At 38.0% G+C, this 26,402-nt stretch overlaps 1 protein-coding gene across 7 annotated transcripts in view; it reads left to right on the forward strand.

Annotated features, from left to right (window-relative positions):
• The window catches only part of LOC124393419 (cAMP-specific 3',5'-cyclic phosphodiesterase 4D-like), a 190,981-nt gene that overhangs the window by 104,546 nt on the left and 60,033 nt on the right, over positions 1-26,402 (forward strand). The window contains exon 1 of one of the 7 annotated variants that reach the window (XM_046861241.1): positions 17,083-18,192. The exons of the other annotated variants lie outside the window; for them this stretch is intronic. Within the exon in view, the coding sequence (XP_046717197.1) occupies positions 18,107-18,192 (86 nt within the window). The 5' untranslated portion in view covers positions 17,083-18,106. Of the gene's footprint in view, positions 1-17,082; positions 18,193-26,402 lie in introns of those variants that run through there. 7 annotated transcript variants of the gene reach the window in all.

Below are 26,402 nucleotides of genomic sequence, written 5' to 3' on the forward strand. Positions count from 1 at the left end.
CATTTTAAACTGTGTTTCGAAAACCAATCAGGTCTTAACAATTAAAGACGCTGTTTAATGTCCTTATTTTCCATAACATACAAATGTCTGTTTCAAATTCATCTTCATTATTGCATGTGTTTTTTTTTCTTTCTACTCTGTACCTTCTGAGAACAGAGTTATTGGGACATGAAACAGAATTTATATGCATCGGCAGAGATGAAGTCATGCGCGGGCTCATTCTTCGGTTAAAGAGCTGTAATAAAAATATTTTTGGATTTAGAGACTCTAATTTTATATATATATATATATATATATATATATATATATATATATATATATATATATATATATATATATATATATATATATTGGAAGCACATAATTGTATAGTGGAAAACTGGAAGATCTTGAGTGGAATCTATAGAGCTCTGACCTCAACACTTTGGGATAAATTCGAATGCTGACTGCACCCCAAGCCTCCTCACCATACATCAGTACCTGACTTTATTTAATGCCCTTGTGGCTGAATTACTTAGAAATTGCACTCATACGTCATATGCATTTTTATACGTTTTTCCGCAGATGGAGAATGAGCATGGCTTTTAACAACAAAGCCTGGTGCTGGGTTTGGAAAACCTGTCGTCATCTCATGACTGTATTATAAAGGCCGCTTGATCAGCATGGCTCGGCTGATTAGGTCGCAGCGAAAAAGAATATATTCTGCTGTGCTTGACATCCTTTATTTTACATGCTTTTAATTTCGGTCTTTTGCAGGACTCACAGCTGTCTGTGCACACTTTACTGCGTGCTCACTGGCGTTTCTTAATTACCCCTAGCAGAGCATGAAAGGCCCATTAATGATTCCCACTGCTCTTTGTTTCCCTTATCACTGAGGGTATCACGGAAGAGGGCGAGGTTAAACACTGCAGTCTGAGAGAGAGAGAGAGAGAGAGAGAGAGAGAGCGAGAGAGAAGAGGAGGGGCTGTCAGGTGGAGTGGAGTGATGACGTTGGGCTTTTACGTAAATGCTACGGTCACATGCTTCGTTAAAAAGTGCCGTTTCACTAAGATGTCTAAGTGTGATAATCTTATAATCTGATATCATGGATTTCATATTATCATGGATTTCATGGAATCATAGTATAAGATAACAAAAACAGAGATTTATGCATGTTGTACACATAACACTTGGATACACCTTGTTGTGGAATTGGATATTGGATCTCAGAGCTTTACAGATTCACTAGAAATAAAAAGTGAATGAACTCAAGGTCAACCAAGGTTTTTTTTTTTTTTACAGAAGTTCATGGAGGAATTCCATGAGGAGCCATCAGTATCACTCCTGACAGGCTTTGTTGCATGACTGGCAGATCCAGGTGGCATTGCATGTGTGTGTGTGTGTGTGTGTGTGTGTGTGTGTGTGTGTGTGTGTGTGTGTGTGTGTGTGTGCATGTTTGCTGAAATCATTTATTTGTTCAAGGAAATTGGTGCATATATACAGTGCCATGAATGCACAAGGATGCATTATTAAGTAATGTATTTTGTTTATAATACATTCACACAGGCTTCATTTGCTGTATAAACTTCACTCTTCTGGGAAGATGTTTTACTAGACTTTGAAGTGTGCTTTTGGAGATTTGTGCTCATTCAGCCACAAGGGTGTTGGTGAAGTCAGGTACTTATGAAGGGTGAGGAGGTCTGGAGTAAAGTTCCTGTTTCTAAGTGTTCATATAGTAATTCATGATTATTAAAATGATTAGTTTGATAAAACACGTCATGTACACCAAATAGTCATTATACAATTTAAAACTGAGAATCACTATTAACTGTGTAACTTACCTGTTTCTAAACATATTTGTGTGTGTGTGTGTGTGTGTGTGTGTGTGTGTGTGTGTGTGTGTGTGTGTGTGTGTTTTAATTGTTGAATTTAACTAAACAAAATACAAAAAAAAAATAAAAAATAAAAATTATTTATTTATATTATACTTATTACTTGTAAAAAGTCTTTCTGAGTACTGGTCACCTAAATGCACCCTGGGTAAGTGCACTGCATTATTCATAGGGTTTGCGTTCTTTGCTGACGTAATGCTCCATTTAGTTTTTTTTGCATCTAAGCATCAGCACTGCAGCACTGCTTATCTACATCCATGTAGTCTCATCTAACATCATGTGCAGCGTTTATTTTTTTAACATGCACTTCAGGACTTTTTTCAGCGGTCAGAACATTGATGTGTTGCAAAACCTACTAAAAAAAAAAACACAAATGCGCTACAAAAAATTTTGATTCAAAACCAAATTTCCTGCTTCTAAGAGAGATGAAAACAGTCTTAAGCAGTCTTTAAGCAATGATTCATGGCCTCACATGGTGTAATGCGGCAAAAGTGATTTTTTTCTAAGTGAGAAAAGAAAAAAAACAGTGCTTGAACACGTGCTTGTGCATAAGTGGGAACGGCAGATAAATCTTGTTATTCTTAAGTTAAACGTAAGCCAGATAATTGACGTCAGCACGCCTTATGTTTTACGCCTGTCCCTGTCTCTCTCTAACAACACGGTTACTGTTTGCAGGAAAGCCGCATTTCAGGAGCTTTTTTCTGCTGCAAGAAAAAAAAATAAAATTGCGCAAAGCCAAACCATGAGGAAAAAACATTCTTTGGGTGTTTGTGCAACTGGTCTTTTGTTCATAAACAGCTTGGTCATTACAAGGTGCCTTTGTGATAAAAAAGTTATTTTCCACTCATTTGAATGCTTGTGGAGATTTGTGCTCATTCATCTACAAAGGTATCACTAAAGTCAGGTACTGATGTAGGGTGAAGTTAACTCCAGGCCTGGGGTTAACTCCAGGCCTGATCAAAACGTGGCTTTTGTGAATTTGCTTTAAAAAAAAAATACGTATTAAAAAAACACACGTAATGAATTCAGGAAAGATTCTGAAAGCTCACTGAGCTGCGTGTGCATTTAATGCACCGTGAATTATTTAGGAAGCACTTTTACCAAAACATACTGCTCTAGTGAGAATACGCAATCTATAAAAGAGCTGGATTTCATTGAAGAATTTTCATTTATGATCTCGAAAGTCTAGTTGAATGTCAAGGCTCTCTGGGTCACATCTGGGAGCTCCGGTTACTCCGTGTGTCCGTTCCAATCCTTTTAAATCTCTGGAAGTATACAGAAAAGGTGGACTGGTCATTTTTAAATTGCTTTAAGGTATGAATGAATGGCTGAACTCTGCTCTGAGATGGATACGGTGTATTCTCATTGTCATGCCTGCAATCTCTGGGATGAAGATGAATGAATAGTTGGATGGATGGATGGATGGATGGATGGATGGATGGATGGATGGATGGATGGATGGATGGATGAATTTGTAATGAGAGAATATCAAGGAAGTCCAGCAGAGTAGGATGTGTTTCCATCTTTGTTGTTTTTTTTGTATCCAGTCAGGTTTTATGTGCTCTTTTCTATATGACTTTATTATACACACCTCCCACGGCTGTCGCATCAATTACTACATTCACAAGTTCTTTTCAATATTAACAAGTGTGTGTGTAAGAGAGTTTTGGATGCAGATCCTGGTGCTGATAGTAACACATTTATAAATAGAGCTTACTGTGGGGGAGTGCGCTCAAGTTGAAACGATTGTTGTGTGTGTTTTTTTTTTTTTTTATCTGAACATGGTCCAGATGTCCGCATTGACTCAGCACTTTACCACGGAGAGCCTGAGCAGGACTCGCTTTTAAATACTCCTTGCTTTAGTGCAGCAGATTCAGCCAGAAGCCAGTTCACAACCACTTCCAGTAGCTTTCAGACCACCTGTGTGACTGTTATTGTATTGAAAAAATAGTTCACAGTTTCACTTGTTTTCTTTTGGGTAAGTTATTGATGGAAAGGGATTCCCAATTACTTACAATTAGTATTTGTAAAGCATTGCATAATTTTTTTATTTTCTTCTTTATATTCTCTTTTCTTTTGTTTAGATTTGGTACCTAGCGTACATAAGCCAGTTTATAGTGCAATAATACACATGGTTTATGATTATTGAGACTCCAGGTGCATACATGTCATACATACATGTGTTTTAAAGGAGTTGCAACAAGATATATCAAAAGAGTCACCTGGATCATGTCATTGTATAAATTAACAGCTGGGGGAATACATTTTGTGCATAATATTTTGTACCCTAAATACACTACAATAAAAGTGACTGTAGGTAGACATATAGGCAGAAGTATAAGAAAAACACCTGACTTTTCCAGCTGTATGGGGTTCTTCCTCAAACCGCTAGCACAACGTTGGAAGCACACAATTGTATAGAATGTCTTTGCTGAAGAATTACAGTATCGCTTCTTTGGAACTAAGATACCAAAACATGTTCCTGCATGACAGAGTGCAGCCCCCACAATGCAAACTCCATGAAGATACGGTTTGACAAGGTTTGAATAGAAGAACTTGTGCTGCCTGCATGAAACTCTGCCTTCACACTCTCTGAACATCTTTGCGATGAACTCAAAATGCAGACTGTATATAAGACTTCCTCAGTGCCCGACCTAAGTAATGTTCTTGTAGCTGAATTAGCACAGATCCCGACAGCCATGTTCCAAAATCTAGTGGAGAACCTTTCAAAAAAAAAAAAAACCTGTAAAAAAAACAGGATTAAATCAAGTATGAGTATGATTTTCAGCAAGCAACTGCTTTGGTCAGGTATCCACAAACATTCAGCTATTAGCAAACTCAACAGAACCAGTAAAAACAGCCTGGATGAATGAATTTAAGTGGCAAATACATCCCCATTTGTCTTAATAATAGCTTTCAGGAAGGGAATTTTTTTTTTTAAAAAGGCTACCAATCACATTTATTACCTGTGTTGTGTCTATAATGTATTGTCCAGTGCATAGATAGTCTTAAGTCTACAATTTGTTGTTCGCTGTGTGACGCTGAATGCTCTGGGGTGCGGTTTAGCCCCAAGCTATTTGTAAAACGAGTTGTAAATGCAGGTCAATGCATCACAGAGACAGCCTCCTCTTGATTTGTTAATATTTGTCTTGAGGCTGTAAATCCAGCAAACATTACGTCCTGTTCCCGTGCCAGCTTTAGAGTTACTGAACCATCAGAGTTCTCACAAATTTTTTTACCCAAATGTCCATTCTTTTTTCTCTCCTTATTTACATATCCTTGTACAACAAGCAGAAATCGATTACTTCTGATAGAAGATAAGATATTTCATTATTTCAAGTGCTGCAAGCTTTATGAATTAGCTTTATTTAATCCTAAGCTGTTAAGTGGACTTGCAGAAGGATAAGAAGTTGTTTTGTTTTCATGCTGCATTTCATATTTCAGAGAAGTGACAAAGTGTGATTTCCCATTTGATTACTGTGATGAACCCATTCCCACAAAGCAGCCAAAACCACAGCTTGAAGAAAAAAAAAAAGTTTGTCAATAAACATGCTTTCTGTAAGAGGAGTATGTTTTTCCCATACATGTTCATGTTTGAACATAATGACATTTCTCCTGTCTCAAATGTTAGACTGATATTTTAATTAGAATATCTTGTTCCATGTGAAATAACTTGCTGCAAATCTCCTGTTCCACCATGTTGCCAAAGCGCTGGAGTCATTGTGCAGCTTGTATAGCAGTACAGATTTACTGTCTTTTAAAAATTACTCAACATAGCCATTATTGTATAGTAACACGCCAAAACTTTGTCCAAAGTGTCAATATTTCATGTGAGCATTATTGTTATCTAGCACTGCCTTAATACTCCTGGGCATGGAATTCACCAGAGTTGCACAGGTTGTTGCTTTGATCCTCTTCCACTCCTCCACTCCACCTTCCCCTTGAGGATGCCCCACAGGTGCTTAATAGGTTTCAGGTCTGGAGACATACTTGGCAACTACATTATCTTTACCTTCAGCATCTTCAGCAGGCCAGTTGTCAACTTGGCGGTGTGCTTCGGGTTATTATCTTGAAAAACTGCCGTTCTGTCCAGTTTCTGAAGGGAGGGGATAATGTTTTGCTTCAGAGTATCACAGTATATGTTGGAATCCAGGGTTCCCATTACCAGCAGTACTTATGCAGCCACAGACCATGATGCTACCACCACCATGCTTGACTGTAGGCAGGACACAATTTTCTTGGTACTGCTCACCAAGGCGTCACCACATATGCTGGACACCATCTGAGCCAAACATTTTATCTTAGTCTCATCAGACCACAGGACATGGTTCCAGTAATTTATGCTATTGCACAGGTTGCCTTTAGCAAACTGTTTGCAGGCTTTCTTGTGAGCCAGCTCCAGAAGAGGTTTCCTTCTGGGACAACGGCCTGCAAACTGACTTGTTGCAGTTTGAAGCATATGGTCTGAACACTGACAAGTGGACCTTCTGCTTCTGCAACCTCCAAAGCAAAGCTGTCAGCACTCGTGAGTGTGTTTTTTAAAGACAGCTTTTGCACCTGATGCACAACACAAAGATTTAACGTCTTCTTATAGCCCTGGCCATCTTTGTAGAGAGCAACAATTCTATTTCTCAAATGCTCGAGATTCTTTACCATGAGGTGCATGTTGAACATCCAATGGCTAGAATGAGAGAATTTTACTCTAAGCACCAAATTTTAACTGCTCTAATACAATATACACACATTTCTGGTCCTGTTAAACAGACAAAAACATGAACATGATGAATAGGACATGTCGCTTTGCATGGTTAAGTGACTTACAGCTGTTATCACTTAGGGTGTACTCACTTTTGCCAGCTATTTTGACATTAATGGCTATATTATAAGTCATTTTCAGAGGACAGTAAATCTGTACTGCTATACAAGCTGCACATTGACTGCAATAGTATTGTCGCCTGGGAAGATATACTAAAATGGTTGCTGAAATGTAAGTGGCGCACTCATTTTTGTGAGATACTGTATATAGCATAGCAAGTGAATGCTTGGTCAGCTATTCTTTCAGACTGTACACATGCCTGGTTTGCATTAACAGAAATCTTACATGCAAGTGATAATAATGCAATAATGAAAAATAAAATGCAAGATGACATTGTCCAGGTTGTTCGGCCAGCCATGTAGTGTACAAGTATACAGTGGACTGGAAAAATGCTGTTTGTCTAGCAGCATGGTGCTACATAATAAAGCAGGAGTGCAGTACAGCCATAAAAAAAAAAGCCTGGACAGAAATGGAAAATAAGTGAAAGGTGAAAGACCTCCCCTCAGTTCAGCGACAGCTGTTCACTAAAACCAGTATGTCTACATTGTTGACGGCATTGGTGTTTAACAGAAACTTACTCATGCAGATCAGAAGTCAGCAGAAACAAAACAACTTCTTCAAGAGCCTGTGTCTCAGCATAGGCTGAATGACTGAGCCTAGTTGTGATGAAGAGGGTGAATTAAGCGCCACTGGGCTTCTCTATCAAAAGAGCATTACAGTTTCAAAACCAATGTCTAGACACCTAATCCCTGGGTTGTGACTGTTAGGAATGTGGGTTAATTCTACTAAGAAAAAGACTTTTTAAAAGGTGCTGGCCTACAAGTAAGGTTTTTTTTTTTTTTTTTGATAAAAGGTCAGTTGTGGGTAAAACTGTTGAAAAGAAAAGGCTTATAACGTACATGGCATAGCTATTTAATGCCAACCAGCATGACATAGCAATATACAGAGAAAATACATGTCTGAAAACCAAATATTGAGTGATATGTTTGTCAAGAATTTATAGGGTTTTTTCAACTCATAAAATATTGCTGGGTTTTAAAAAGTGGAACTTAAACATCATCTAAATGACCAAGCATAGACTAACACAGGACAGGTTGTTGGAAAACAATGAAAGAGGAGTGTTTTCTTTTACATCACCTAAATTTGACATTTTATTTTAAATGTCTTATTAAATATTAAAGAACACCACATCATTTTACTAAACCATTAATAGTTATATTAAGCTTCTGTAATCAACTATTTTTGGTCATAATGTTAAACTTCAACTTGAGGAAAATCATTTTCCACATTTTCCATCCATTCTATGTGGGACAAAACCTAAAGGAACAACTTCGGCTCAGACTGTAAGAAAAGCACTGGCACATGAGACTCCTTGCATAAATCTTATGTAATACAAAATAAGCATTTTCTCCAAATAAAAAAGGATTTTTTTTTTTGGCGAAAATAACAAATCGTACCTTTCATCCTTTTATATAAAGCATGTGCAACACAGACTGCACTGTATGGACAAACGTTTGTGGAGACCTGATTGTAAGATTGCTATTTGCTTTTTAAACATCCCATTCCACATTTAGTCCCCATTTGCTGTTATAATAACCTCCGCTCTTCTGGAAGATGTTTCACTAGATTTTGTGGAGATTTGTGCTTCTTCAGCCACAAAGGCATTTTTCAAGTCAGGTACTTTTGTAGGGTGAGGCCTAGGGTGCAATCAGTGTTCTAGTTCATTCCAAAGATGTTCAGTAGGGTTGAGATCAGAGGTCTGTAGAAGGCCATTCAAGATATTCCATGTTAACCCATGTAAACCATATCTTCATAGAGCTTATTTTGTGCACAGGGGCATTGTCATGCTGGAACAGGTTTGGGTCTCCTAGTTCAAATGAATGGAAAATGTAATGCGACTACATCCAGAAACATCCTATACAATGGTGTGCCACCAGTTTTGTGGTAACAGTTTAGGGAAGAACCACATACTGTATGGCTAGAAAATGCAGGTGTCCCAATACATGTGTCCATAGTGTGTAATGTACTATAACACTTTGTGATGAATCAGATTTGAGACTTCAGCAGTGTGTAATGAAACAGAGATGCACGCCATGTTGCATCCGCTAATAAATATTCAACGTCTAAGAGACGCTGAGCCCAATTTGTCTAAAATGCTCCTGAGAGGGTGTTAGCCTTAAGCTAAATACTTCATTAGGAGGGTAATGCATTTACTAAAGCTGGGGCTGGGAATTGTGTTGTTATGAGTGTACCTGGTCAGGCTGAAAAGTGCATGTTTGTGTTTGTGTTTCATTTATTGTACACACTATGCAGTCAACCTTTAAACCCTAAATTTAAGTGTGACAGTCTTTATTTTGTTTTTCTTGGACATATATTTAGGAATTGTAGTACCATGTACACTATATGGCATTATCTGAGGTGCACAACTAGGTAGGATGTATTTCGATGAGGTAGCAGTTTAAAATCACCAGTCCACCTACTCAGGATATTTCCCGAGATTTGAAAGGACACAAAGAGTAACCAGAGCTCCCGGATGTGACCCAGAAAAACCTAAAGTGACATTCAGCTAGATTCTTGAGATCGTTAATAAAAGGTCTTCAGTGAAATCCACCTCTTTTATCACTTGCATATTCACACTGGAGCAGTATGTTCTGGTAAAAGTGCCTCCTAAATAATTCACGGCGCATTAGGGATAAATGCACAGGCAGCTCAGTGAGCTTTTAGAATCTTCCCTGAATTTGTCTTTTTAAGGAAATTCACAAGTCACTTTGAGTCAATATCAATATATTCCTGGGCTGGGCAGTTTCTAATGTGAATGACTAAAATCTGATTTGTACTCATCGTAGATACATATAGATATGGACTAAAGTACTGTCACGTGACTTTTACAGGCATATGTTTTTCTTCCTCAAACTTTTAGTATAAAGTTGGAGGCACAAGGTTTTATTGGATGTATTTGGATGTGGTAGCATTCAATCTTTCTTTTGCTTGAGCTAGGAAAACCAAACCTGTTCCAGCATGACAATCCCGCTGTGCACAAGGACAGCTTCATAAAGATATAGAGTTTGAGAGGGTTATATGGGTTAGAGTGGAAGACCTTATGTGGTCTGCTGTAGAGCTCTGACCTCAACCTTTTAAACACCTTTAGGATGAATTGAAACTCTGACCACACCCCAGACCTAATCAACCCACATCAGCACCTGACTTTCCTAATGGCTTTGTGGCTGAATGAGCCCAAATTCCCACAAAGAAACTTCAAAATCTTGTGAAACATCTTCACAGAAGGGTAGAGGTTATTATAACAGCAAATGGGGTTAAATGTGGTATTTGATATTTAAAAAGCCCATTTGAATCTTATGGTCGGGTGTCCGCAAACTGTTGTCCATAAAATATGTCTGGCAACACCCTATGCTAGTTTATAAAATATCCATCAATGTTGAAGTAAAGAATTAGATGTTGATACTAATTTATACTAATTGGTTACTGATAGGCTAAAAAAGAGAACGTGATTCTAGAAGCTTTCTCCTGCTTTTAATTATTGATGCTGGGACACATGAGAAGTTAAGATAGAGTAGAAGCAATACCAAAAGATGAATTATGCATTAGTGGTTTGTGTGTCCTGTATGTATTATGTACTGTATGACCATTACCATCACCACTGGTTTATATACATATTTTTTTATTAAATCATATAAGACTTTTGGAAATAAAAGTTCCTTTAATTTGCTGGCCCTGGCAACTCTGCAAACAACATATACATATGTGTTTACGTTTATCGTGCATAGTTTTTCGTACTATCTAGTATAATACATGTTGTATAATGAAGCAGTGTTTTTCTCTTAAATTACAATTCATAAAATGTAATTAAAAAAGTTATCTCAGAAGCGATGAATACATCTTAAAAAAACAATTACATTATACTAATATATAACTGCACAAATTCATTACATTTGCGACTTTTGACTAATCAGATATGAAAATGCAACAGTGCTGTGGTTTAACTAACAATTTGTTAATATTAACACATGGTCAAATTTTGCATTAATAAACTGCTCATATAGACAGCAGTACCTGCACATATACCTGCACTAATGTTTTTCCAAATACTCTATAATGATACATTTAGCACAATTTGCAGAATGCTGAAAATATTGGCATGCATTGTTTAGTCAAATTTTTTTCCCTTTGTTAAGAATTACAAATGCCAAACTCGCAAACATCCTGAACCATCTAGAGACGTACCAGTGCCAATTGGATCCCACTGCATGTGTGGAGTTTGACATTGAACTTCCTGAAGTGTTTAAAGGCTCTGGCATGGAGAAGCTGATGCTGGATCTGTGATGATCACAAATGTTGAGCTCAGTAGCTCCTACTTTTATACCAAAGACTGTTGAAAGAACATTTACTTATAATCTTATACTCCAGTGCTTATGTTAGTTCTCTCTCTCCAGTGTTCTGTATTGTTGAAAGATTTATGATCAAACTCTTGATGTCACCCAAATGAGGATGGGTTCCCCTTTTGAGTCTGGTTCCTCTCAAGGTTTCTTCCTCATTACATCTAAGGGAGTTTTTCCTTGCCACAGTTGCCATGGCTGCTCATCAGGGATAAATACACACCATTCACCTTGACTGTTGATTTCTGTAAAGCTGCTTTGAGACAATGTCTGTTGTGAAAAGCGCTATAGAAATAAACTTGACTTGACTTGACTTGACAAATATGTTGGTTAATATTGGTCAGGCTTGGGGTTCATTTTATAATGCTAAACAATTTACAATATCTATCTTATCAATACCTATCTTAGTGCACACATTTAAAGATCATGTTCATCATAAAATATTTTTACAACCCCATTGCCAAAAAAATGTTGGGACATTAAGTGAAATATAAATAAAAACAGGGTGCAATTATTTGTATTATCTCATATACCCAAATCTCATAAACCATATTTTATTCACAATAGATCATAGAGAACATATCAAATGTTCAAATTGATGAAATGTACCATTTTTAAGAAAACACAAGATAATTTGCATTTTAATGGATCATAAAAGTGGCACAGGGCCATGTTTACCACTTGTAGCATACTTTTTAGTTTTAACAACTTTAGAACTGGGGAGAGCAGTTGCTGGAGTTTTGGGAAAGGAATATCGTCCCTTTTGTATTGTGTCTGATACAGAATTCTACCTGCTCAACGGTCCTGTGTCTTTTCTGTCTTATTTTCCTTTTCATTGTGTGCCAAGTGTTTTTAATTGGTGAAAGCTCTGAACTGCAGGCAGACCAGATCGGATATTCTACTATATTCCAACAAGCTGGGATAGAAGAAGATACAATTTCACTGTGCTGTAATGTTTATGTGACAAGTAAAAGTGTGAGATATTTTTCACAAAATTCTTCGCAATTTTATGCTGCAGAACATTATTGTGAAATAGTTCCACAATTTACAGATTTAGATTGGTGGAACTTTGCCCATCTTTACTTCTGAGAGACTCTGACCTACTCTTTTTTTTATACCCAATCATGTAACTGATCTGTTGCCAATTTGCCTAATTTGTGGCAAAATGTTCTCCAGCATTTTTTTTTTTTTTAGTAACACTTACTTTTCCAGCCTTTTGTTTCCCGGTCCCAATTTTATTCCGACACGTTGCCAAAATGCATAATTTTTCCTTAAAATGGTACATTTCCTTATTTTAAAAATTTTATATGTTTTCTATGTTTGTAAAGCAAATATGGATTTATGAGATTTGCAAATAATTGCAATTATGTTTACATTTACATTTTACATCGTATCCAAATTTTTTTTCTAATTGGCGTTGTAAGTTTGTGTCTGTCCAGGTAGATTGTTTATTTTTTCCTGTCTAATTCTTTTGTTGACAAAAAAGTGTTGTCCCAAGGGCACTGTTATGTAGTAAACAGAACAACTTTAAGAGCTTGTCACTGTCGGTTTTCAGGCATGCTGTGGTGTATTTACTTGTGTGTTGCGGTGCATTGTGGTCACTCAAAAAGAGTCTAAGAGCACTCAGTATGAGCTGAGATGTGACCTCTATACTGGCTGTTTACTGTATACCTGCAGTGGGAGCGCTTGACATTTCCACATTTCAGCTAGCGAGAATGGTGGGCGACATCTTCTTCACACACACACACACACACACACACACACACACACACACACACACACACACACACACACATACACGTTTTTTTTCTTACAATTATTATCAAGGCCTTTCATTGCAAACTGTCCCCACATATTCCAAACTGACAGATATTCCTACTATGGTGTCACCACCAAGTAACACACACACACACACACACACACACACACACACACAGAACACCCACCACAGTGCCGGTCCTTCTGCCACTTGTGCTCTATTATATAAATCTGGACCAATATCGTATTACGTAACCATTTTGAATGTAATTAAATCTGCAATTAATTCAGCTAATTTGTGCTTTTCTCTAATTACCACTCATCAAGGCTGCATCCCAAACTGTATAATGTACACCAAGTAGTGTACCTAATTAGCTGTAACACTAATCGCATACAGATGGTGGTATAGTATTTGTTTTGGGAAGTTTACTCATCAACAAAAAAATGTTTCAGAGTGAAACTTTGTACATGAGTGTAGTGTAGAGTTGGCTGCTTAATAAAACCGGCCGATATGGAAGTTGATTAACATCAGCATGATGTACTATTGATGCTTTTGAGGAGAAGAACTCAAAATGCTATGCATGCCATTTAGCCAATATCTCACACAGGCATGTTATACAGTGGTTGTCTGGTTAAAATAAAAGTGAGTAGAGGAAAGAAATGATACTATAATCTGATTCTCAGTCATATAATTAATAGTAACAGAATAAGTTTGTACTGTACACATATATCATTCACCAGCTCAGTTTTGTTCAATGTCCTCAAGGCCTTTTTTCATTAAAAACTTGCTTTAACTAAAGTTAAAAAGCTAAAGTTAAAGTTAATAAAGCTACATGGCAGGAACTGCAGCCACTCAGATTATTACAAAGTAAAGAGTGTAAGCAGAAGTAAAACAATAGAATTTTATGATTTTAGGACTTGTTTTGTATTTTTTTAGCTAAGAAAAAACAATTACTGCAGAAAGTGTTTGTATGTTTCTGCATTTTTCTATTTCAACCTCTATGGAGTTATCCAGTCCATCTGCTCATGTCTGCTCATGTCTCAGTTTTGAGGCTAGAATGAATAGCTAGCAAACATAAAGGACAGATTAGATTCTAAAACATGACTAACACAAACCAGGCATTCAAAATACATGCACTAGAAGCAAGCAGAGATGATCCCTTTGCTCTTTATGCTGGAGTTAGTGGTCCAGCTCTAGTGTAGCACCTGAGGGTTTTTACTTTTACATTGAAGTCTACTAATTCCAAAGGTGCCAAAGTCCTTATTTATGCCGATGGCAACAAATGGGCTGATGATTGTATTTATTTTTATTTTTTTTCTGCTTATCTTCTGTCTTTTCATTTTGTCTAATATTCTGTTCTCCATTTCAAAACCCATATGGACTCATCATAAGTTTGCACTTTGCCAATGTCACCAAAGTGCTATGGGAGGTCCACTGGGCTTAGCGTGCCATTTGGGACATGGCCTAAAGCAACAACAACATGCAATAAGTGCACCAAGTTTGTCTACACTACACAAGACCTGCGCTATTGTAGAATAAACAGGATCATTAAAAGACTTTAGCACTGTTTATGTAATCTACTTAGACAGACACAGCAACAACAAACGTAAGAAACACAAATACGGCGCAATGTCAGGAACTCTCAAGCATTTATTTTGGTGTGTATTTGTGTAGGGTTTGTTATCGTGGCGGTTTGGTTGCACTCTTGCTGCCAAGAGTGTGGTAATAGGGAAGCCGTGTACAAACCATGCGGACAGGAGATAGAGCCCTTGTGCGCCTTGGGGAGGAAATGGTGTCCTTGTTATCTTATACTGTTACACCCCAGAGTAACTGCAAGCGAAGGCCAGGAGCAGCTGATAGCGTCTTCCCTAACTGAACTTCTGCTTGGGATCGTATACGGTATCCTTGCCTTAACATTCTAATGTTACATGATTTAAGTTCTGTGAGAAACCTGATCTCAGGTTGATGTCAAACCTTGTGCTGATAAAGCATTCTTTTAACATATCAGTCTCCAAATAGAAAAAAGGGGTTGTATTTCAACTGAAATTACACTTTGCCTGGGTTAGACTTTTTGAACACCAAGCCAAGACGTGAGGATGAATGATGAACTGACATTAAAGTATTCACTATTGTCTTTATAAAAGACACTTGATAAGATGATTAAACATTCAGCTAAAAATGTCAAATTTTGTTTTTTGTTCATTTATTTCATCTTGCAGACCCCCTTATCCAGAGCAACTAACAATTGATTTCATTTGTACAAATGAGTAGTTGAGAGTTAATGGCCTTACTCAAGAGAACACCAGTGTCAGCTTGGTGATTAAGGGATTTAAACCAAAGACCTTCCAAACAGAAATTCAGTGTATTGCTCAAGGTATTGCCCAATCTTGTGACAAATCTCGTTCTTACAATATAATACTTGACAGCGAAGTGAATTAAACGGTGCCGGCTGTAGGGCTATGGAGTAAATGGGTGTGTGGCTACATAATTTACTGTGATCTGACGCGAATCAAAGCATTGGACACTGGCATGACTGTAAAGCAGAACTAGTTCCCCTGAAGAACATATATATAAAAAAATATGTATATGAACAGCTCTGACAGTAGCACTGACTAAAACTCAAAGCACATATATGTATTGTTATCATTTCTCAATTGCTGCTCAGATTAACAGATTTTTAGTCTGCAGTCAGTGTTCCAATTTATCCCAAAGGTGTTCAGTTGGGTTGAGGTCAGAGCTTTTCACCCTAACCCATGTTCCCCCTTTTGTGCACAGCAGCATTTTCATGTAGAACAGGTTTGGGTCTCCTAGTTGAGTGAGAATTTAATACTACAACATCCAAAGACATCCTTCATTGTTGTTTTTCACCTCCATGAAATTTGAGTCCTTGTTTTTTATGACCGTTACCCCGAACACAAACTTAACATTGGCACTAGAATCAGAATTCAAAATCAAGACTAGAAGAATGGACATTTTTCAACATGCAGCCTCTACTTTTCATTTTTGTGTGTAGAGCAGTCATTTTCTTCCATTGTGGTGACATTGCAGTATTTGCAGATACCTTATATAACACACTTTATGCAGTAGCCAATGCCTTGTGCAATGTGCATTGTCTATTTGTGTCACGTTTGCTTTGCCAACAGTATATGCACAATCCGTGCTGTCGTCATGTGATTTGAATTCGGTTGCTGAGCCAAACGGTTGTTCTTGTTTTAAAGCCAAGAGATTTGATCATAACCCCGTTTTTAAGCCGCTTTCCATTGTGTCAAAGGGCATGCCTTTATTAAGCAGAATTTAGTAGCATTTGTGTGTTTTTTTTATTTGTTAATCCTATAAAGCTATTAGAATGTGTTTATTGACTTAGCTTTAAAGGTGTGACACCGTGAACATGGCACATTGGTATGGTTTGGTTTGTTTCACAAGGATAGCAAATAAATAAAATGGATAAACCAACAAACAAATAAATAATGCATGTATAGTAAGGGCCAGGGATGAAAATGATCAAGATGGTCTATAAATATCGACCAAGTCCACACATACAATGCATAATAAATTCATTTACTGTTGTCCAATCAGACTCAAAAAGATTTTTTTTTTAGTTTATTTAGAACTCGACCAAGACTCTCTGAGAGACAGCCTCTGAGAGACGTCTCAGACTTCACTGAAAAAAGAAGGCTACCGCGTCTAAACCCTTCATATGAGAATTCCCTCAGACAATATTAAAGGTGCCTCAATGCCATCTTACAAATAGAAATTCTTAAGGCAAGCTTTGTCATAAAGAGATCTGTCCTTTAATGGCATGTCGGGTTTCTATTGTGGTCTCTTCTGGTTTAGATAAATGTTTTGCTATATGATCAATTTTAGTGTGTACCCACTCATTGGCTTCGTGTATCCATTCCATGATTGCACACTATCATTTTCTGCATAGTCATTACTTATTTATTTATATTTATTTTGCTTTGCAAGGGGGAATTCTTTTTAATTGGGGATTAGTCACTTTTGTCTATGACCTGTGTCTGCCTTATGAACCGTGTCCTTTGTCTTCTCTGAGTCTTAACGGATTTCCTGGCAAAAACAGGCTGTTAGTTGCTTTGTAACGTTGGCCTGCCAGAACCTCCCTCATGGGGCCCCTTTGACGTTTACACTCAGACATCCAGTCACACAGTCTTTCCCAGACACACACACACACACACACACACACACACACACACACATGCACACACATACATATGCATGCACACACAAACCCAAACACACTGCAGCCAAGAGCCGACTCTGCAGCACAGTTTGAACAGAGTGAGTGGAATCAGGATTGCCCAGAGTAAAGGAAGAATAGAGGGAGGGACCTCACAGGGGACGAGTTAGAGTATGCTGGATTAGCACGTGCTAGGGGCGAGAGAGAGAGAGAGAGAGAGAGAGAGAGAGAAAGAAAGAGAAAGAGCTTTGTGTGCCTGCTCTTTCACAGGCTCTGCAGTCGCGCATGGCATGACAGCTGGAACACATGGGCTTCCAAGAGGACAAGGCAGCCTTGAGATGACATTTTCTTTCCACCGGTCTCTCTGCTGCACTGTTTCTTCTCGTCTTCCCTGAAGCTCCCATCCTTTAGCAAACACAACTGAATTAATCAAAGCAGTCTGCGCTAAGAGGATCAATAGCTTCCGCTGTGCCGTACACGAGCTGAGCGTTCACTCTTGATGCATTTCTACCCGCTGAAGGATTGTATGATCGGGACCTGCCTTGTTGTTTTGCTCTATGGCATCCCAGCGCATTGCAGGACAGAATAAAGGACAGAACTTTGTGCCACCCGAGGCTTCCCCGATGCACGAGCGTGCAGCCTCTGGGCTGGAACGACAGTATGGATCTGACAGCGTGTGGGAATAATGAAGGGCAGTCTCGGGACTTTTTTACAATGGGATGAGTTTGACATGGCTTCTGGGAGAATGCAGAGCAAAAAAGATGGGAAGTGATGACACCTTTAGAATGCTTTGGTTTTTGTCTGGACCCACTCTTACATGGGTGTTTTTCTTTCCTTGTTATGTCAGATTTAAGTCCGGACATGCTTGTTTTATTGCCTTATAACTTTCTTATGGACTTTGTAACGGATTAGAGCATGTGCTAACAAATCAGCATGTCTTTGAAAAGCATTTTAAGAGGAAGTATGTAAGGCAGTGGGAATAATGACATTCTGTAGACCTGTTTGAGTTTTTTTTTTTTTTTTTTTTCAAATTTATAAAAAAGGTTTTGTTTAGATTTTGCTTGGCCTTATATGAAGGCTGGCTGTACTTGCACAGGACAGGAGCCAAAAATGATGCAAGTCAATAATTTCCCACTCAGGAGGCATTCGTGGATATGGTGAGTACTAAGGTGTTATTAAAAAATACATAAAACAGAATTAATTGCAAAAGGACATGATTAAAACCATGGAGATTTATATCATGAATTCAATAAAATCATAGACAGGGGGGAAAGACCCTTGCTGCTTTTAAGAGTAGACATCAGACGAGGTGGTGTGTCTCTTCTCATCACGTCTTACCTCCAGCATGGGGCGGTGTGTTAATTCACTGCACTTCAGTAGCGCTGAAAGGCCTGTGCCAGAAAAAGAGGATTCACATTAAATATTTAAAAGAATAAACATCACTTGATAGGCATTGGTTCTGGAATGGGTTTGCCTTGAAATGCACCACGGTGGTACTGGAGTTACTGTAGGTTTACTGTAGCTTGGCATTGCTTAATTTTCTCAGACATCTATCACATCACATTGTTTTATACATTCTATCCTGCACATTCTAACCTAACACTGAAGCTGTATCATCGATGACCTTGTATGAGCAGCATTCTTATTGTCCGATGTCACGTTAAAAGGTAGCAGACTGTCTGTATTAGACGCAAGGAGCTCAATGAATCAAAGCCGACAGAGGTTGCTGGCTGAGGTTAGGAGACTGACGTCCTGCCAGCTGTAAGCCTGTGACGTACGCTAATGGGGCTACACAGGTGTAAAACATAACCTTGTATGCTCGTTAAAGGATCTGATGGAAGTGTTAGCTTTCTTTAAGACTAGACAAATGGAATAAGAAAGGCACAAACCGGAGTCAGCCATATGACACATGGCTTTACACAAAGCCAAGCATTTAGTCTGTGCTAATTGCATATTTTTATCCAAATGTGATTTTGTCACTGTTTTCCTTAATGCTCAGGATACAGCCACTTGCAAAACATCATCCAATAATAATTCCGTCATGCAATGCTGGGAAGTTTAGGTAAATGACAGGTTAACCTTGTTCCATCAATGATTTCTAGCACATATGAAGCTGATATTCATGTCGACACTATTTACACACTGCAGGGTGGAGTTAGCCGCTTGCTTCAGACTGGTGCATCTACAGTACATCCTGCTGCTTTAAGGCAATGAGCTATAGCCTGCATATACAGCCCTCGTCTTTACCCAGTTCCTCCAGACTTGAAGGATCGGATTAGATATCTCAATTAGAGGTTTCATATGAAAACAGGTGGATTATTGCTTGTTTAAAACATTTGTAGAATACAGGTCAATGGACACTTTATTTTGGTTACTGTTTGATATTATATTTGGGATAAAAATAATATGTATGTATATTTAATTATGAATGGCAATATATTTAATTGTATTAATACAGATAATATAAAAACAGTTAGTTATTTTTGGTTGAATTTTGGTTTAAAAGAAGTGTGCAAACAGCAGTTTGTGCAAACAGAGGTTTTTTTTTCCCCCCCGTGGATTGTGTGTGTGTGTGTGTGTGTGTGTGTGTGTGTGTGTGTGTGTGTGTGTGTGTGTATCAGTTCAGTTCCTTCATGTTGACAAGTCTGATGGCTTGTGGAAGGAAACTGTTGCACAGTCTGGATGTGAGGGCCTGAATGCTTCTCTACCACTTTCCAGATGGCAGGAGAGTGAAGAGTGTGTGAGGGGTGTGTGTGTGGTCAGCCACATTGCTGGTGGCTTAACGGATGCCACGTGTGGTGTAAATGTCCTCAAAATGCTCAGGATGCTCTCGGTGGTCCCTCTGTAGAAGGTTGTCAGAATGTGTGGTGGAAGCTGTGCCTTTCTCAGCTTTCTCAGGAAGTAGAGATGCTACTGAACTTTCCTTGTTACCGAGGGTGTTGAGGGACCAGGTGAGGTTATCAGACAGGTGAACACCAAGGTATTTGGTGCTGTTCACTCTCTCCACGTAGGAGCCATTGATATAAGAGCGGCCAATTTGTGTCCTCTAGAACAACCATTACTTTTGTTTTGTTTAGAGACAGGTTGTTGGCTTTACACCAGTCTGTTAACATCTGCACCTCCTCTCTGTATGCTGATTCGCAGTTCTTGCTGATGAGACCCACTGCGCTCGTGTCAACTGCAGACTAAATTATGTGGTTCGAGCTGTGTATTGCTACACAGTCGTGAGTCAGCAGGTTGAATCGATGTTACAACAATAAAATTTCACTTCCAATTTTGAAATGGTTACTGGAGTAGAGTGGGCATCATCATCATCATCATCAGCAGTAGACGGCAAACATTTTCAGATAATGTACTTATGGTTTCCAAAACGAAAGCTCATTATTTGAAAAGGAAGAAGGAAGGCCTTTTGGTGACAATGTTCATATTAGAAACACCTTTAACAAGAACTTAGTAATGAACCCGATATAGCTACAGTGTTGGTTTACATGTCAAACAAGTAATTGTGGCTTCTACGTAATCTATTTCTGCTAGCAGTGCAAGAACAAACAAGACTTTGTTACGATATATACGAAAAATATTTGGATTCAGTTTCTATTCACTTAAACTCGGAGACTCAAACTTGTGCACAAAACCAGCTTCTGGAAGATATGGTTTAAATTTGTTAGAGTGAAAGATCTTGAGTGGCCTGTTATTGAGCTCTGACCTCAATCCGATTGAAGACTTTTAGTATGAATTGGAACGCTGACTGCACCCCAGGCCTCCTCACCCTACATCATCGCCTGACTTTACTAACACCCTTGAGGTGATGAGCACAAATCTCCACAAGCACACTCGAAAATCTGGTGAAACATTTGGGACTAAATATGGAATTTACTGTTCAAAAAGCACTATGAAAATCTTATGTTGAGGTGTCCAAACTTGTTTCTGTAGTGTATCTCTGAAATGGTTATAGAACTGTTGCAAGTTGAAAGATTTCACAACAGCTTACACCCCAAATCTTTTGTAAACTTGATTAAGGAATGGGTTTTATCCCAGATGTAAAACTGATTGTCCACTATGAATTAAAAAAAAAAGTAAAAGCTCTTATCTCCTGCTTTGTTTAACCCGGAGCATAGCATTTCTACTTGATACCAAATTGCACAAAAGTACTAGCTTCTGCTGGAAACATCCACCAACCACATTTAGTTTTTTTGGTTACATCAAACCATTTCATACAGTGAGACACATCTAAACACAACATTGCAAACTTCGCCTTTGAGTATTATGGGAATGCAGTTGTGTAGTATACGTATGTACTGTATATTAGTCTATTGGTTAGAAGGACTTCCAGTTTCAAAACAAGTGTTTGAGAGGAGCGGAACATGGTTTGGCGCCTGCAATCGGTTGTATTAGTCAAACATTGGTTGGAAAAGGAATTTTTATGCGTTCTCTTGTTGAATAATTGAGAGCACATGCCTGCATGGAACATGATTGCGAGAGTGCTTGGGGTTTTTAAGCAAAGCATTGAAAAATATGGTAGAATATTTTGTGCTCATATACTAGAAAATGTTGATCTTTCCTATTAATAAAACTGTTTTTTTATAGAGATTTTTGTTTTCTACATTCAAAATAAAGTACATTTACTAAACTAAGTAAATAAATATAAAAAAGTTTTAACATGAAATTATCTGTAAGTGTAAACCGGTAGTGAATTCCATAGTTTGAGCAGGGGATGTGAAAGCCCTGTGAAACATGGAGTGTATATGAGTCTGAGGAAAAAAAAATAAATTAAAGTTGCATATAGTATCAAGCTAAACAAATGACTAAAAAAGCCATTTTAATTTTAGGCCTATGTTAAAGTGTGTTGTTTTTTTGACAGCATCATCAGTATCTCAAGTCGCATAATCTTACTGATTTGCATTTTAAGTGTTCAAGGGAATCCGGATGATTGAACAGTGGATATCTGATACTATAGACTTCAAGGTAAAACTCAAATGATATCAAAAAAGGTATAGTATTTTTCTCTTCAATTGGAGACCACTCTTTGCAGTTGGGGATGGTTCCACGTACCCTTAACATTCATGAAATTACTTTGCAACACAAAAACTTTGATGATGGATTTGGACTATAAGAAATAACAACAGTCTACTACAATAACTCAGGAACACGTTGCAATTTTATCGCCTACTACTGCACACCTTAACAATGGTGAACTGTAATAAATTGATATTCTGAGCCACCCAGATGAGCATGACTTCCCTATTGAGTCTGGTTCCACTCAAGGTTTCTTCTTTATGCCATCTGAGGGAGTTTTTTCATTGACACAGTCACCGCTGGCTCACTCGTTAGGGACAAGCTTACTATAACTTTTACATTCTTTTATTTCCACTTTATCTGTGTAAAGCCACTATAAGACAGTGTCCATTGTTAAAAGCGGTATACAAATAAAAATTAAATTGAATATAGTATAGTATAGTGCTATGGATGAGTAATGACACAGAGTGACTCATATTCGCACTAACCGGTGTCACCCAGATGAGCAGGTGTTCCCTTTTGAGTCACGAGTTTTTTCCTGATGTTGTCTCAGGGTGTTTTCCCTTGACACCTTCGCCTTGGGCTTTTATAATTTAGACAATTCTGAATTCTCTGGAAGGTTATTAGGATGGTATTATATGTTAAGCTGCTCTGTCCTTTCTTAAAAAAAAAAAAAAAAAAAAAAAAGCAGGACAAACCTGTATATGATGTATGTGATTTATGAATTCTCAACAGATGATAATTATGAGGACAAGCATATTTCACTATTTATTGTTGGATCTATTTCAAGCACTTCAGTTTTAGAGTGTCCTTTTATATATTAACATGTCAGTGTACACATGTATTCACTCTGTGCTGTCTATTGGCAGTAGTAAGAAAGTCAAAACCTCGTGGAGAAATAATGACGGATTAAGGAACACACAAAGAAGGCAAGAATGGACTCTGTTCTTTATTACTGTTATAAGGCTGCTATACAAAACACAGCATGCAAGAACTAGTGTTAAGAATTGGCCTGAAGGCAGCCAAAGCAGGTGTGTGTTTGTGTGTGTGTGTGTGTGTGTGTGTGTGTGTGTGTGTGTGTGTGTGTGTGTGTGTGTGGTTGATGGGTGTGGGTATGTGTATACCTACAGTATGACTGTTACAGTATGAGGTTGTGCTGCTACTCCAGCCAGAATGCACTCAGCTTAGGAACAATAAGCCTTTCTTTATTGTAAAAACAAAAATATTTTTTTTCATATTGTCCTTCGAGACCTCCATCACCACGTAAATAAATGAACATGACACATCCTTTCTTCATGTACGTTTTTATTCTGAATTTTGTTAATGTTCCTGCTTCGGGGTAGGAAAATGAGTCATTCTGTAGTTCTGTAGTCTGTGTGCTTTAGGGTTTTACTCACATTATCGGCATGTGTGTAAGTCTAGGTATCAAGACATGCAAGGCAGGCCTTTTTATGTGCCACACAGATGGCATAGCTGTCAGTTTTTTTAACTATCACATCCACTGCTTTATTCAGTATATGAATAACAATAAAAATAAGATTTGTCTGTGTATTTTGAACACCCCATTACAATTTTAGTTCCCATATGCTGTTATAATAACCTTCAGTTTTCTGGGAAGATGTTCAGCTAGACTGAAGTGTGTCTGTGAAGATTTGTGCTCATTGAGCCACAGAAGCATTAGTAAAGTCTGGTACTGATGTAGAATTAGGAGGCCTGGGGTGCATTCAACATTCCAATTCATCCCAAAGGTGTTCAATCGGGTTGAGGTCAGAGCTCTATACCAGGCTGGTCGAGATCTTCCACTACAACCCATGAAAACTATAACAGAACAGGTTTTGTTCTACTTGTTCAAGTGAAAGAAAAACTTTAGGCTACTATATCCAAAAGTGTCCTATACAATGGTGTGTTTCCAGCTTTGTGCAATTGAGGAAAAAATTGAATTTTTGTCTTTTTTTTTTGTATCATTATACAGCTAGGTTTAAGTATTTACATTTGCACACTGTGAATATGAACTGGATTTACAGATTGGTAAAAAGACAATAAACAGCCCAAGTTAACAGCTATAAGTCTCTGAAAGCATATTTTAAAGGATCTTCAAAACTAAGGCAGTCTAGTTTTCATTTAGGGTTAAATGGTGATTGTGTTGGTTGAGAAAGCTGTCTTTTACATTGCTTAAAGATCGCCTACAGGTATTTTATGTGTAAATAACTTGTACATAGCTTGTATCAAAGCTGTGGTTGGGGGCAGGGTCCTGCTGGAAGAGACCCTTCTCTTTATGATTTAATGCCTGCTAAGAATAACAGTGACAGATTATTTCTTTAATTTGTCACCAGTGTATATATTGTTACTCACATGAGGCAAGAATTAACTCCTACGTCATTCTTAGCAGGAAGTTGGCAAGTATAGACAGCGGTTTAAAAGCACGTACATAAAACTGGTTTATAGGCATTTCTGATTAAAGCGCCACTGCCCTCGCTTGGAAGTTATGAAAGGCAAATGCCAACACCGTGATCTGGTCTTGTTAAATTCATTGCTCCAGCTTCATTTCCTCTCACCTTGGCCATGCTAACGCAGAATAGCTATTGATATAACGTCAAACAGGAAATTTCACCTGAGGCTTCAATACTATGCCATGCAAAAAACGTTGTTTATGAATAGTATGGGATGTTTCTCACGGTCAGCCAAATGTCATCTAAAATAATGCAGAGGAAAAGGGACGGTATATAATTTCAGTCAGTTGATCTGATCATTTCTTTGGGATCGGAAACCAGATTTCCTCAGCTCTTGTCAGCTCTGCAGACTCATTGTGACTTCATTTTGTCCAGTGTTTGCTGACAGGAATGGACTGTATAGTACACTAAATGGACAAAAGTACTGGGACACCTGAGTTTTCTAGCCATATGTGGTTCTTCTCAAAAGTGTAAGGCTGAAGTGGGAAGCACTATTGTCTAGTATGTCCTTGAATGTGTTTACATTTTATTTTCCCTTTACTTGAGCTAAGAGACCCGAACCTGTTTTATCATAACAAAGCGAGCTTCATGGAGATATGGTTTACATGGGTTGGAGTGCAAGATCTTGAGTAGTCTGCTGTAGAGCTATGACTTCAATGCTACTGAACATCTTTTGGAGGAATTGGACACTGACTACACCTCAGGCCTCCTCACCTTACATCAGTACATGAATTTACTAATGTTTATATAGCTGAATAAGCACAGATCTTGTGGAACATCTTTATTATTAAAACAGCAACTGGGGTTAAATGTGATGTTTAAAAAGTACCTGTAATTCTTATGATCAGGTGTCAACATGTATTGTCCATGTAGTGTATTTTAGTCTGAGGAGGTAATTTAACCAAAGTGATGTATTTTCATTGACTAAAGATTTGCTTTTTTACAGTCAAATCCTGGACGCTCTGTTTGTAAATGTTAAATAAGTGTATTCTTAGAACGAGCCAAGTGCCGTTTCTCTTTGTAAAGTAGCACATTTTGAACCTGTTTTTGATTATGTTGATTACAAGCCTGCTGAATGACTTGTCAATTCAGAGTCAGTGGAATGAATGTTAATTTCAGAATAGATTCATCTTGAGACACTCAAGCTATAAGGCATCTCTTTTCCCAAACATGTACAATCTGCAAAGCCACTAAAACACACAAAATTGTTATTTCCAAAGAAAAAATAAAATCTCCGGCTTAAGCCCATCCGAGGTTGGTTGGTGGTCATCGTTCACGTCGTCCTGCGGCTTGTGTGTGCGTCAATGTTGGCCTATGAATGATTTTATAGCTTGGATTTTGGGAAGATGTGGAGGGAAAAGGAGGGTGTTGTGGTTGGTTAGCAGTGCCACATCGTTGCCCTCCCAAATGCTGCCTATCTCACATGCTGCACTTTGGAAAGGGAGGCAGAATTCCTGTAAAAAAAAAAAAAAAAAAAAAAGACTTATTTTAATTTTACTTAAAGTACACACAAAACTTGAATCAGCAGATGTTCCATTCTGGGAGTGTGCACATAGTGTGGAAGTACATGCAGCGTGGACATGCATTTCAACATAACATTCCTTAACGAGAGAATTTTCTGTTACACTCTCTGCCACATTGTTGCATGGGTGGATCCTTAATAACACCTAAAAGAAACATCGGTTTAACTTATCTTTATGCTTCAATTAATCATTTTCTTTAATTTTTCTTCTTCTTTTGGCTGCTCCCATTAGGGGTCGCCACAGCGGATCATCCGTCTCCATAATCATTTTCTTTAATAAATGATATAAATTAACAGCCACATAAACAGCCTAAAGATGCATGAAGCTGTTAAGCAACTCAAGAACTTGGGGATGTACTTTGACTGTAATTAAAATAAA

The sequence above is a fragment of the Silurus meridionalis genome, chromosome 11, assembly GCF_014805685.1.
Source record: "Silurus meridionalis isolate SWU-2019-XX chromosome 11, ASM1480568v1, whole genome shotgun sequence".
Taxonomy (NCBI): Eukaryota; Metazoa; Chordata; class Actinopteri; order Siluriformes; family Siluridae; genus Silurus; species Silurus meridionalis.